The sequence below is a fragment of the Heterocephalus glaber genome, unplaced genomic scaffold, assembly GCF_053883595.1.
Source record: "Heterocephalus glaber isolate CG9 unplaced genomic scaffold, H.glaber_assembly_v1.0 deba00000738, whole genome shotgun sequence".
In the NCBI taxonomy this organism is placed as follows: Eukaryota; Metazoa; Chordata; class Mammalia; order Rodentia; family Bathyergidae; genus Heterocephalus; species Heterocephalus glaber.
Genome location: NW_028258161.1, coordinates 13,041,200 through 13,055,163, shown reverse-complemented (window position 1 = coordinate 13,055,163; position 13,964 = coordinate 13,041,200). Strand labels below are relative to the sequence as shown.

At 35.4% G+C, this 13,964-nt stretch overlaps 1 protein-coding gene across 26 annotated transcripts in view; it reads left to right on the top strand.

Annotated features, from left to right (window-relative positions):
• Zeb1 (zinc finger E-box binding homeobox 1) overlaps positions 1-13,964 on the top strand; it is a 200,398-nt gene that overhangs the window by 166,385 nt on the left and 20,049 nt on the right. For 14 of the 26 annotated variants that reach the window (XM_087207002.1, XM_087207013.1, XM_087207016.1 and 11 more), the window contains 2 exons: positions 6,109-6,168; positions 12,581-12,742. In XM_087207002.1, the coding sequence (XP_087063128.1) occupies positions 6,109-6,168; positions 12,581-12,742 (222 nt within the window). Of the gene's footprint in view, positions 1-6,105; positions 6,169-12,580; positions 12,743-13,964 lie in introns of all 26 variants that reach the window. The other 12 variants (XM_087207023.1, XM_087207001.1, XM_087207021.1 and 9 more) reach the window with 2 other exon arrangements.

Below are 13,964 nucleotides of genomic sequence, written 5' to 3'. Positions count from 1 at the left end.
TGTTTTCGGGATCTTGACACATGAAATGTTGTTTTCTGTCCTTTCATTTTTAGTCTACAAATGCCGTTTTGGATTAGATGAGTCTCTGGCATGCAACAGATGGTTGAGTCTGTCATTTGATCCACCCTGACAGTCTGTCTTTTAATTGGGGTTGAGGCCATTAACAGTGAGAGATATTACTGAGATATGTTGGTTATTTACTATCATTTCCTTCTTTCTCTGTTGGTGTATCCTTTGTTTTTCTTTACTAATGTTTTTTATTGCTCTTTATCCATTGACCTCACTAGTTTCTTCTGTGTTTTTGCCTGGGTCCGATTCATTGTTTCTGTTGAAAATATTCTGAAGTATTTTCTCTAGAGCTGGTTTAGCGCTCATCTATCTTCTGAGCTGGCGTGTTTTTCATGGAAATACCTTATTTCTCTATTTTGAAGGAGAGCTTTGCTGGGTAAGTTAATCTGGGTTGAAAGTTATTTGCTCTTAGGGCTTGAAATACTTCACTCCAAGCTCTTCTGGCCTTCAGGGTTTGTGTTGAGAAGTCTGCTGTGATTTTAATTGGTTTATCTTTTTATGTAATTTTTTGTTTTTCTCTGGCTTTTTAAAATCTGTTTTTGTGCTAGATATCTGATAATTTAATAGAGATGTGTCTTGGTGAGCTTTTTTCATCATAGTTGTTTGGTGTCCTGTAAGCATTGCTTGCTTCTATTCTAAACTCACATTTGAGAAATTTTTTTCCATGATTTCTGTAAGCAGGTTAGAGAAAAACTAGAAGATAGCACAGCTGGATTCAGTAACTTCAATTAGCCTTAGACTGGTCTTCTTGTCATCTAGTAGCTGCTGAACAGTCTTCTCTTGTTCTCTTTTTTGGCTTCTTTGAGCTCTATCATAATTCACTATTTTGTCATCAGTATCAGACACTGTCTTCACATTGGTCATTTCTGCAGTATATGAATTGTGTATAGTTTTTATTTCAGGTATTTCTGTCTGGCATCTCTTCAAGGATTCCATATCCTTGCTGAATCTGTCATTCAAATTTTGAACTCTTTTGGTTAGCTCATCCAGTTTTTTACCTATTTCCCCAAAATTCACCTTGGGCACTCAGTAGTGAAATTGCTATGAATTTTTGTTCATTTCCTCTTTAAATTCATCTATTTTCATCTAAGAGCTTTTTATGGATTTCTGACCCATTGCTCTGCCTTGGGAGAGTTGGGGGTGGGGTTCAGAGATCTTCTATTTCCCCATTCTCCTGTGTGTGTGTGTGTGTGTGTGTGTGTGTGTGTGTATTTTTTTTTTAATTATCTATGGCCCCCTCTTTTTCCCCTCCTTTTTGGGGAGGGTTGCTGCAGGTTGGGGACTAGAGAATTGAGAGTATGTGGCTTATTTGGAAAGTTTTAGTAGGTCGTTGCCTCCCCATGGGTAATTTTCAGCTTTGTGTGTCCAGTGCTAGTATTTACTCCTGTCATTTACTTTAAGTAATTCGGTGGTTGGATGAGGAGTGTTAGACAGTAAGGGGGAGTTTAAAGAAAAGGTGGGTGTGGGGTCTGATTGAAGGGAGCACTTTTAGTTGAGTTAGGGTTAGCACTGAGAGATTTCAGAGGGTAGTTTGTGGGACCAAGGGTAAGGTACCGGGAGAAGGGGTTTCCTTTGTGGTTGAGGAAAGCTGTGCGCTGTCAGAACCGGCTGATAGGGAGGACACTACATTAGGGAAGACATGGAGGAGCCCGAGGCTTCGGATGCAGAGGATCAAGACAGACGAATACTAGGACACGAGTGACTGTAATGGAGCTAAGGATGAGGCATTTAAAGACTCGGGAGGAGGAGTTTACGTGTTTAGAAAAAGAATTTAAAAATATATCAGTAATATTGTCTCGGGCTTTGAGGTGAAGAAACTAGATAGGGATCTGAGATCAGGGAGAGAACCTGGACACCCATTAAGTCAGGGCCAGTGAAAGAACAGATACACAAAGCACAGGGAATCATAAAAGAACATGACATAGCCCCACCCTGCTAAATAAATCAAGAAAGACAAAACGTAAACCTATAAGATCTCCAATGAGAACACACATTAAATGTTCTAATGAAACACTGCATGTGTGATTCCCAAGTAGCTTCTTTGCCAGAGTCTGAGTTCTCACACCTCAGTAACTCTTCATCCCTCTGGCGCAGTACTGAAGCCAACTCAGACTCAGGACCTCTTTCTGCCAGGCTGCAGGCATTCTTGCAGCGTCTGTTCCAGGCCGAGTTCCTGGGTGAGGACCTCTTGCTGTCCCTCTCCCTGAGTGTGATGGTGGACTTCGCAGACAGGTTCACTGGCACGAAATTGTCCACTGTGTCAGGAGTATTCCTGTGCAGTCAAATCAGCTATAGCAGTGACAGGTTGATCCATTACAGCGATATCTATCAGACCTGGTTGAGGAATAACATAATTTTGACTATTTAGTTTGCTATTGGCTGTTTGTGTGTCAAGGATGTATACTGTCACCACTCCTATCCAGCACAGTTCCAGAAACATCAGCCAAAGCAATTAGAGAAGAATAAAGATAGGAAAAGAAGAAGTGAAACTGTCAGTATTTGCAGATGACATGGTACTCTACATAGAAGACTCAAAAACTCCACCAAAAGACTTGTAGACTTCACAACCAAATTTAGTGGAGTAGCTGGATACAAAGTCAACACTCAAATCAATCGCATTCCTATACACAAGCTTACTGAGAGAGAAATTAGGAAAATAACACCTTTCATAATAGCATGCAAAACAATAAAATACTTAGTAACAGATTAAAAATTATACACTGAAAATACATTGAATATATACATTGAAAATTATAGTACTGTATCAGAAAATGGAAAGATATCCCTTGCTCTTAGGTAGAAAGAGCCAACATAGTGAAAATGGCCTTACTCACAAAATTGTTACACAGATTAAATGCAATCCCAAATTACCATTAGCATACCTCACAGAATTAGAGAAAACAATTCTAAAATTCATTTGGAACCAGAAGAGACCTAGAATAGCAAAAACAATTCTGGGCAACAAAGCCAAGGCAGGGGCATCACAATCCCTGACTTGAAATTATACTATGGAGCTACTGTGATTAAAAACAGCCTGGTACTGGAGGAAAAAAAAAAAAAAGACCTGAGGATCAATGGAACAGATTAGAAGATGCAGAAGCAACCCCAAGCATACTCACATTCACTGGAAGAAAGATAGCCTCTTTAATAAATGGTGCTGAAAAAACTGGCTTTCCTTATGCCAAAGACTAAACTAGACCCCTATCTCTCACCATGCACTAAACTAAAAAATGGATCAAAGATCTAAATATTAAAATAAACACTAAATCTGTTGGAGGAGAGAATAAGTAGAACTCTTGAAGACATAGGTATAGGACAGGACTTTATGAACAAAACCCCAATAGCATGGGAAATAGTACAAAGAATCAACAACTGGGACCTCATCTTACTGAAAAGCTTTTCCACAGCAAGAGAAACCAACAACAGAGTGAATAGATAAGCCACAGAGTGGGGAAAAAATTTTAGCCAGTTGTTCCTCAGACAAAAGACTAATATCTAGAACACATAAAGAATTGAAAAAAATCAGACTCCCCAAGTTTAAAGACCCAATCAAAAAATGGACATCTGAGATGAATTCATACTCTCAGATGAAAAAGTACAAAAGGCAAATAAATATATTAAAACATGTTCAACATCACTGGCCATTCAAAAGATACAGATTAAAACAATGCTGAGATTCCACCTCACTCCAGAAAGAATGGCTATCAAGAAATCAATTAACAACAAATGCTGGTGGAGCTATGGGGAAAAAAAGAACCCTTCTCCACTGTCGGTGGGAGTGTAGACTGGTGCAACCACTGTGGAAATCAGTGTGGAGATTCCTCAAAAAACTAGAATTAGAAGTCCCATTTGACCCAGGTATTCCCCTTCTGGGTATCTTCCTAAAAGAATTAAAAGCATCATGCCACAGCGATATATGTGAACCCATGTTTATAGCAGCAGAGATTATAGTAACTAAATCTTGGAAACAACCCAAATGCCCATCAACTGATGAGTGGATAAAAAAAGATGTGGTTTTTGTTTTTTTACGCAATGAAGTACTACTTAGCCATAAGGAAAGATAAACTTGAGACATTTCTAGGTAAATGGATACACCTTGAGACCACACTCTTAAGTGAAATAAATCAGACACACATGTAAATATTGCATTGTCTCTCTGGCGAGAGTAACAAACTGTATAATAGATACTGTGCAATAGGAAGACATTGTTCAAAAGGAAAGAACCAAGGAGGGAGGAGAGGGAAAGTAAGGAAAGGAAAAGATAAAAAAAAGAGAAAGGAAGGATAAAATGAAAACAAAGATTTGTAAATAAGGAAGGGACGAGGGGGTAAAGGGAGGGGAGGGGAATGGGAAAAGAAATCAAAATATATCATGTACGGGTAGAAAGTCCCTCCAATGAATGCGATCATTATGGATATCTAAATAGTACAAATAAACTTAATTTTAAAAAAGAATTAACATAAGACCCTATGTTGGGTCTCCCTTTAGCCTAGAAAAAAGTCTTCACTTATTATGTAAGCATCTGAACAAGCCAAGTCTTGACTCAAAGTTAACATGCACTAAATGAAATGGCTGTGTTTCCTCTAATGGTGAAAAATAACATGCATGGGAATTTTATAGAATCAGTCATCTAAAGCCTAGAGGGTTGAGGACCAAGTAATGCCAGGGCGGAGGAAGAGAAGAGGAAAAAGAAAAAAGAAAACTTTTTTTGTAGATAAAAAAGAGAGAAGGTGTTGATTCCTGTGCTCCGTGGTATGGTGAGGAGGAAATAGGAGAGGCCAAGAGAGCCTAGTGATGGTAAGGGTATGTTACATATTTCGAAAGGGATGTTACGGCTTGTGTCTAGGGTACCCCAGAGCCTCATGCAGTCATAGGTGGGGCTTCTCAGAGGCGGCTGGATCTAGAGTGTGTGATGCTAGGATCAAGCATGTGTGATTACTGAGCTAGTCCACAATTCTGGGTGTGGATAATAGGAAGACCCACCCTGGGTGTGTGTGCCACCCACCCTATGTGCATGTAGCCTGGATAGAATATAAGGGATAGGCTGCTTGGGCTGGGGATTTAGCTCAGTGGTCCTCAGTTGTCCTGGCTGAGTTGCTGGCACTCACTGCTCCACCGCTTCAGGACCCCTAAGTCAGAATTTTTGACTGAAATATTTGGTGCTAATTGATGGGGGTCCGCATAACCATATTGTGTTTTAGTACAAATTTTGACTATTCCAGTCACAATTATGACACATTACTCTGCTGTAGTTAAAGGAGCAGTTTTAACTCTTTCGTATATGAATAATGTTCTTTATAAACTGTTAAAAAGTATGCAAATATACAAAACATAATTTCTGCTTACCACAAAGCATGAATTTATTTGTAATATGAAATAATTACTCTAAATCTATTCTGTGTCGAATACTGTATTTAGCCCTTCATAAACATTGAGGTGACAAGGGAAAATAACAAACATCTAAAATATTCATCAGTACCACCATCAGTGTTATTACTGTGTATCAGTCATGAGAATAATGAACTGAATATCAAAAGAGCACAGTGCCTTAGCATAGTGCCTCCTGTGGACACAGTGAGGTTACCTGATCCATTGTTCTGCTTTCCTAGTCCTCCAGGGAGGCAAGGAGAGGCACAGTCGGCAGCGGGCTTTGTAGTCAGTCAGATCTGCATTCAAATTCCATTGCTCTAACAGCTGTGTGTCCATGAGCACACTATTTAACTTTTCCAAGCTTCAAGTTTTGTTTTGCATCTTTAACTGATAGATTGTTATGAAGATTAAGAAATAACTTTATAAAACATCTAACAGTGCCTGCAACTCAGAAATTTGTGCTCTGGAAAAGAAGGAAATGAAAAAGAACCCTACTACCTTTAAGTAGAGATCTTCTAAAATACTGCTGAAATCCCAGTATCTTGTACAAATAAAAGAAAAAATCCAAATTAAATATAATCTGAACTGAAAGTTTCCCTTTCAGATTTCTAGAAGTTAAAATATGTGTGACACATGTATCTTTTAATCCTTGTCCTTTGATTTCAGCAGGAAAGGAAGGACCAGAAATCCTGGGGCCTGAAGCTCAGGCAGATGAAGCAGGGTGTACAGGTACTCTTGCTATTTTCTCTTATGTTACAGTCTTTGAAGGAAGTCTTCTGTGATGCCAGTTTTTACATTTACAAGTCCTGAATGTAGTCTGTTCCTCTTCTTTCATCTTGCCCTCCTTACATGTTTAAGTACTAAGGCAGATAGGGCACTAGACTAAAAGTTAGAAGACAGTATTCTTTAAATATATGTACATTTACAGATTTGTTTAATATAGCAAATTTTCCGTTCTATAATAACAAGTATAACCTGCTGATAATCTAAAACAATAAGTGTTTGAATGATTATTTGATTTTACATCACAGAATTTACCAGTTACAGAAATGCATCTAATAGCCATTTTGAGTTTCGTTACTAATAGTTATCAGGGTTTGCTTTGACTTGCTCATAAGACAACCCGGAAGAGAGAAATATAAGCAGATATCATGAGTTATCTCTGAACCAGATGAGAATTGTGAATATCGATGAGTTAAGGGAATATATCACAACAAACAAAAGAATCAGTTTTTTTCTTGTGATTTCTGTGATTGAAAAGGCCAAAATGAAGTTGAACTATAGAAAGAAGGAAATTTGCTTCTAGGTGACTAAAAGTTCATACTCCCTGAGACATAAGGCTATTTCTCTGTAATGGATTCAGATCAGGTTTAACAAGCAAAAGAGTAAGTGGAAATCTTAAATCAGATCTCCTATAAGATAGTACGAGAAACTTTTTATGGTGTCCCTAAATCAGAACTGTTAAAATGTAAACTTGAAAGATGAATTACAAATTATTAAAACATTTCCTCAAAATACTATACTTGAAAGCAATATAGTTATATTTTGTATATTCAGTCATAGATATTTCTATCATATTTTAATTAAGTTTAATCCATTCTCTTCCATGACTTAATAACATTTATAGATTTTTTTTTTACTTCACAGTATATTTAAGCAGTATTTTATAACCCTTGTAAATTATCTTTTCACTATTAATTATCTTTTACTACTATGAGTGGTTCATGGTTAATGGGTATCAAAAAACAGGTTTTATCTCTAGTATAAATATTAGCACTCTCATACTTGTCAGTCATTTACACAGCTCAAAGAATGAATCTTTGTGTTGATTAAAGGTGAAATCTAAAATAACAGTGGAGTATGTGATAATTTATGGTGCTATAGCCTAAGATTTTATTTTCTTCCCTTAATTGGGTTGTTTGTAACCTGCATGAATAATATATTCAGGTATACTTGTTATCAAATACAACCTAAAGAGGATATAAAATATTTAAACTGGATACTTGTTATTAAACCCGTAATATTAATGAGCACAAAAGAATGCTATTTTTACTCTTATCTAATATTAAAACTTTGATGGCTTATAAATAGCAGAGTTTTAGACCATTTGCCCTTCTAGGCAAAAAACTATCAAAACAATAATTCCAAGTTACAATATTTGATCTCATAGTTTTGTTGTTGTAAAAATAAACTCAGTTTGAGATACTGAGTAATACATAAATTCCCCTAAAAAAATCACATCTGTAAGGCAGAGTAACCTTTTGTCACTGAAGTTGTACTAAAATGTAAGGCCTCCCCCACCCCCACAAGGAAATGCTCCCTTTTGCCTTACTTCCCTGGGGCATGAGGAAAGAGAGCAAGCAGATACTTGATAAAACTTTGGTTGAGCAGTTAAACTATAAAATTAGGTTTTGCCTTCGCTTTTGTTATTTCCTTGACTTCTATGGAATAACATGCTGACCAAAACATAGTACAAAGGTCACTATCATTAGTTCAGAACTTTGTCAGATCTTTTCTGTAGCCGACTTCCTTTTGCTATTCATGAAGTTAAGAGAATTGTAGGCTGAGCTTAGTATTCAGAGAGTGAAATATTCACCCAAAACATTCTTTGTTCCTTCTGAGCCCGTTTTGTTTATACAGTTAGCAGTTTTACAAAGTGGAGAGTAAAGATTGGAGGGAGGAAGCACGCACGGAAGTATATTTCCAAACACACACACACACTTACATATATAGACAGCTAAATAAAAATGTTAGTCTTTATATGAGATGTTTGCTGTCTCATTTGTGATTTATAGTCCTGCAGTTCAACACTTTGATGAGTGATTATAGTGTTATGATTCTCTACTTTGACAATCAGCTCTGAATCTCATCCTATCTGAAAGAAATCTAAATTATCATACATATTTCTGTGTATTTGCCCATCTCTCTAATACTTAAATATATAATAAGTTTATTAGTCTTAAGACCAGGAAATTTCTTTGTAATTGACCTTTTCATGATGTCCCCTTTCCAACATGTTAAATTTTGGGGTAAAACTGCACAGCTTCAGGTTTCCACTTGAAATTGGGCTTGGTAAATGTGAGTTCATGGATACAGGGTAGTTTAATGTAAAGAACCCAGGATTTGATACCAGATGCCTAATAACAAATTGTTTACTCTAATAGTACTACTTTTTTCCCCGTATGATCTTGGAAAAGCTAACTTTTCTAACCCAAATTTTTATTGAGAAAAAATGTCAATTGTGAAATTACGATGTTCACCTTGCAGGACCATTTTAAGGAAAATAGCTAACAATTATATAGCACTTAGTACATGCCCAGCACAGTAATAATAAGCATGTTACTACATTAATTAATTCAGTCACAACAACAACGCTAGGAGTTACTGTCATTGTCACCCAAATTTTATAGTGTGTAACCTGATCTTACACTGCCTTGCAAACTTCTTAAATAAAATTTTTCATTTTATATTAAGCAGTAACAATTTCTAGCATATTAAAAACATTGCCAGTTTTAACATCACTCTCATCTGTGAAATCCATAGCAACTTAATACTTTGTCGTTCATTTGTTGAAAGGATGAATAACCTCAGAGTCAGAAATGTGATAGGATAGTGTTTACTCCTTGAACTTAATGTTTGCCATTTATATACCCTATAGAATTTTATACTAACAGTATGCAATTTTTACTTGAAGGTATTTTTGATCAACTTACATTTCATTCTAAGAAACATACATATATAAAGTGAAATTTTAAATTTCTCTTTAATTTCCGGGGATCACAAGAATCTTAAGGTTTAAAGTATGAATGTATCACAGTTGATCACATTATTTACACATACTTGTAAATATTTGTTAAAGAAAACTGTTATTGAAAAGAAAATTAAATGAACTAAAGTAGTTTTCAGTTACTTAATATAATAGCTTAATATTAACTCCTAAAAGGAAAGTGTTTAACATTGTTTCTATTTTTGTTTAGCACTATATTTTCTCAAATTTCAAAATGAAAAACTTTTGTTATAACTGAGTTACTCAATTTTCTGTACATCTTCAGAATTATATGCCAGTAGTTAGATTTTATTCATCAATAAAAATATTTTAATACCCTATGGCTAACAATTCAGTACTCCTTCAATTTTATTGAAACAAAAATTCAAAGCCACGTTATTTGCAAGTAGATATGTTTGCTGGTCATTAGAACTGTTCACTCTCTCATTCTCTGGAATGTACACCAGAAAGGCTTGTCCTCACCGAAGGACTAATTATACCTGTTTTCCGGCTTTTTTGTTTCCTCCTCAACTAGAGGCAAGTTTTTGGTTGGAGAAATTGAAATATGGTTAATTTTAGTATCTTTTCCAATACATTTTCTATTGAAAAATCCGTCTGTTTTCCTACCTGCACTATTTTTTGATCAATTCCTTACTTCACCTAATACCTGGAAAATTTCAGCCTAATAGCCTAACTAGCAAAGGCAGATATCACTGCTACACTAGTCAAATCAGACTTTCTATTTGTAAGGCAAAAAAAGTGTGTCTTCATTTTTTCAGTCAAATAAAGCTGTTAGTATACATTTTAAGGAATTTTATTAAAATGTCTTCAATAGGAAATGAGTAATATCTAACTTATAAATTTAAAACATATAAAATGTAAATAAATTTTATGAAAACAAATTACTCAGTAGTGAAGCAAAGATCTTTGCAAATGTGTGTATTTGGAATCAGTTACTACACAGATAACCTTATATATAACCTACTGAAGAAGCAAATATTGTATCATGTATGAAATAGATTATGTATTTCTGAAAAGTATATGCTATTTTAAAACTCATTATTCCAGCAGCTTAACATATATATGTATGTTAAGCTACTCACACATATATGTGTGTGCATGTATATATATGTCTATATTTCATATATGTTACTCATGTAGAAAATATTAACATTTTATAAGATGAAAATCACTAAATTTAAAAAATTTTTATAAAACTTTGATTAAAATTGTTTAATACAATATATGGAATCTATAAAAAATCACATGAAATATAAATTTTATTCATGAGTTCTATCTAGTTTAATTTGAAAGACTGAATTTGCAGTGAGCAGACTCAATGCCATTGACATATACTATGTTAGCTATTCAACAGTGCTTATTTTTCCAGCTAATGATAGATCCTAGAATGATGTTTCAATACATTCTTCTTTCCTTTCATCATTCTCCTGAAGAGCAATGAGCTGTTTAATAATGGGAGGTGCACAGCACATGAGGTCATTAAAGAAAATTTTCCTCACTTTTGTCCGTATTATTATATAGTTGATTTCAGCTTGCCAGTTAGGAATAAACTACTCCCATTTCAGTTGCCATGCTTTCCACCTAATAGAAATGCTTGTAAATAGGAAAGACTGGAAGACCTATAGTGGTCAATAAGGAAGACTTTCCCCAGTCACTGTTTTAAACTTTTCTTCTTCCACGCTCTGGCAGTATACCAAATTAATATAGTAAATGAATGGAGGGATATGCCTTTCTGTATTTTTCCTAAGAAAACAAGAGCAAAGAATACCATATAAAAGGGAGACTAGAGAGAAGAACCTTCAAGCCACCAAAAGTATACATGGAAGTTGAGGATCTGGGAATTGAGTCCCTAAAACCAGAGGTTAGCAGCTCTCCTCTCAAAGTCTTCATGTACTTCTAGAGTCAGTAACCCCAGTTCAATTTAATAACTATTGGCATGAGTTAAAAAATACATTTTTCGGGGGCCAGGGATTTAGCTCAGTGGTTTCACTGCCTGCTGTGCAAGCGCAAGGACCCAAGTTCAATCCCTGGTTCCAAAAAAATAATAATAATACATTTTTCAGCCTATGATAGCTTAGAAGCGTTACTAAAAAGGTGAAATCTTTATGAACCAATGTTACTCTCAGATTTTAAACAGCAGCCATCTGAGGAATTGCGTTATACTACTGTGTAGGAGATTTAGCAAGATTGTTTTAGTAACTGTCAAACAGAAAGTTGCCCATATGTCACCATTTTAATTTGGCCCAGTTTCAGTCTACCAGGAAGTGCCATTTTACTAATTTAGAGACAGTTCAGTCTCAAGCCTGTGAGGAAGTCAGCCATGAGACACTTGGGAGTCATGTTCACCTGTTACAGTTAACACGGCTTGTAGCCAACCGTCTCCTAGAGGCAGTGGAGGAGATGGGGAAACCACAGTGCAGCAGCACTGCTTTAGGGATGTGGCAGCTCACTGGGCAGCCCTTCCACAGTAAAAACATTGGGTTATCTGTTATCTCTAGCCCCTTCTAACTCAAGAAAAACATACCGGCCTTAATCCCATGGTTAGACACTCATCGAGGCAGAAATAGAGAAAGAATAGCCTTGTTTGTATAGAAAGTCTAAAGGAAGTGAAAACCAACTTTTATTTATGTGATTTTGGTATCTTTTTGTTAGAAGTCTAACTACACATCATTTAAAGTTATTTTCTGAGAAGTCACGTAACAACTGAAAGACTGGTTCACATGGGAATGATTCAGATTTAAAGTACAACTTTAAATAATATTTTGATAGGTTGCTAAGAATGTGATCTTTGAGAACCATTTTCTTTTTTCTTTGCTTTATCATTAAGAGAAGAATAATTATTTCAGTCAACCATATTACTTTGTATTTTATCTATCAGACACATGGAATAGAAGCATAATCATAATAATTAAAAAGGATAATGTGGGAATTTCCAACATTTATAACATTTTAAATCTATAAAGCAAAAGGAGCTTGGCATAGTGGCACAGGCCTAGAATCCCAGCACCCTGTGAGGCTGAGGCAGAATCACAAGTTCAAGCCCAGGCTGGGCAACTTAGCAGTTCACTGGCCCCTGTCTCAAAATAAAAAATTAAAATATAAAATAAAATAATTAGAGGTGAAGCTCAGTGCAGAGGCCCCAGGCACAATCCCCAGTACCACCCCTCCTCCCCCAAAAGCAAGAGCACTTCTTAATAGATTGCAAAAAAATGAATAAAATTCATTTTACTCTTCAGTAGATATTTTCTGCAATTTCAAAAATGATTTTGTATTTTCTCAAGATAATTTCTTATTTAGAAAAATGTTGTAACAACTTGGTAAAATTGCCATTTATAAGGAATTCATTTCTTTCAGTAAAAGATGATGAATGTGACTCAGATGCAGAAAATGAGCAAAACCATGATCCTAATGTTGAAGAGTTCTTGCAACAACAAGACACAGCTGTCATTTATCCTGAGGCACCTGAAGAGGACCAGAGGCAGGGTACACCAGAAGCCAGTGGTCATGATGAAAATGGTAACCACACCTTAACAGTTCTTTCTCTTTTCCTGTCTCCCTCCCCGTTTTTCACAATTCCCTTGGCAAGCAAAACATGGTTGTCTGGTTCAAAGTATACTAGTTTGGAAAAAATAGTTTTCCTGTATCTGCTTTAGTCTACTCTGATGGTGACCACTTGGTGTATAAATACAATAAAAATGTTTTGAGAACTTCAGAAAAAAAGGTTATTCTGCCCCCTTGAAGCATGATAAACAGTTGAAAATAGCATGTTCCAGTAAGAAATTTTATGTAAGATCTATACCAAGACTAGTAAGGTACTTAAAATGTTTAAAAATTTGTGAATTACTAATATCCTAAATCTGGCTTATTTTTTCAGGATTCCTTGGTGCTAGATAGATTTAGCTTAATGTTCAAATAATCAACTGAAATTTTTGAAGAAATTGAGAAATACTATATAAAATACAAAATAGAGTCCATGACAAAGTCAACTCTATTAGTAGTACATATTAACTATACAGAACAGTGGGTTATTTTGGCATATTCATACATGTAAATAACATACTTTGATCACTAAATAAGGAAGCAACCATGAAAAAGAACACAAACATTTCATTATAGAATGCATAGGATTTTCCAAAACCAAATCTAGACCTGTTTTGTCTAGTGTGCCAAACAGGTTCATTTTTAAAGAATGTAGATTATTGCCCCTTGGGTCATGGCAGGTCAGCTGAATCACTAGTGTTCTGTTGATCGGTTTGCATGTTTGAAAGTTCATCATTATTGTCATTGTAATGCTGTAAATCCCTAATATACCTGCTTTCATTTCATAGTGGTTGTTTCTCTTAAATATATCACCATTTCACCAGAAGGAGTAGATTATAATAAAAATGAGAGGAAAATAGAAAATTTTAAAATATATGGGTATACATATGTAAAATTTATAACAGCTTCCCAGAGGCCTTCCCGAAGGGAAGCAGTGAAACGTAAAGCCGGGTTCTGTTACATACATCTGATAAGGGTGAGCCTTATAAAGTTAGTCTTTGTGCATCAACTCAGTAAAGTCTCATAGAAAAGCAACACACAAGAATCAGAGCTAACTATTCTGAATTATTACAACATCTGAATTATAGAATATGTTGCTAATTTAGGTATTTACCACTTTCAGGTTTATAGTGTAATTTTATAGAAGACTAGTAATGTATTCCAGTGTAGATATTTTCACCAGTAACTGTTCATTTAA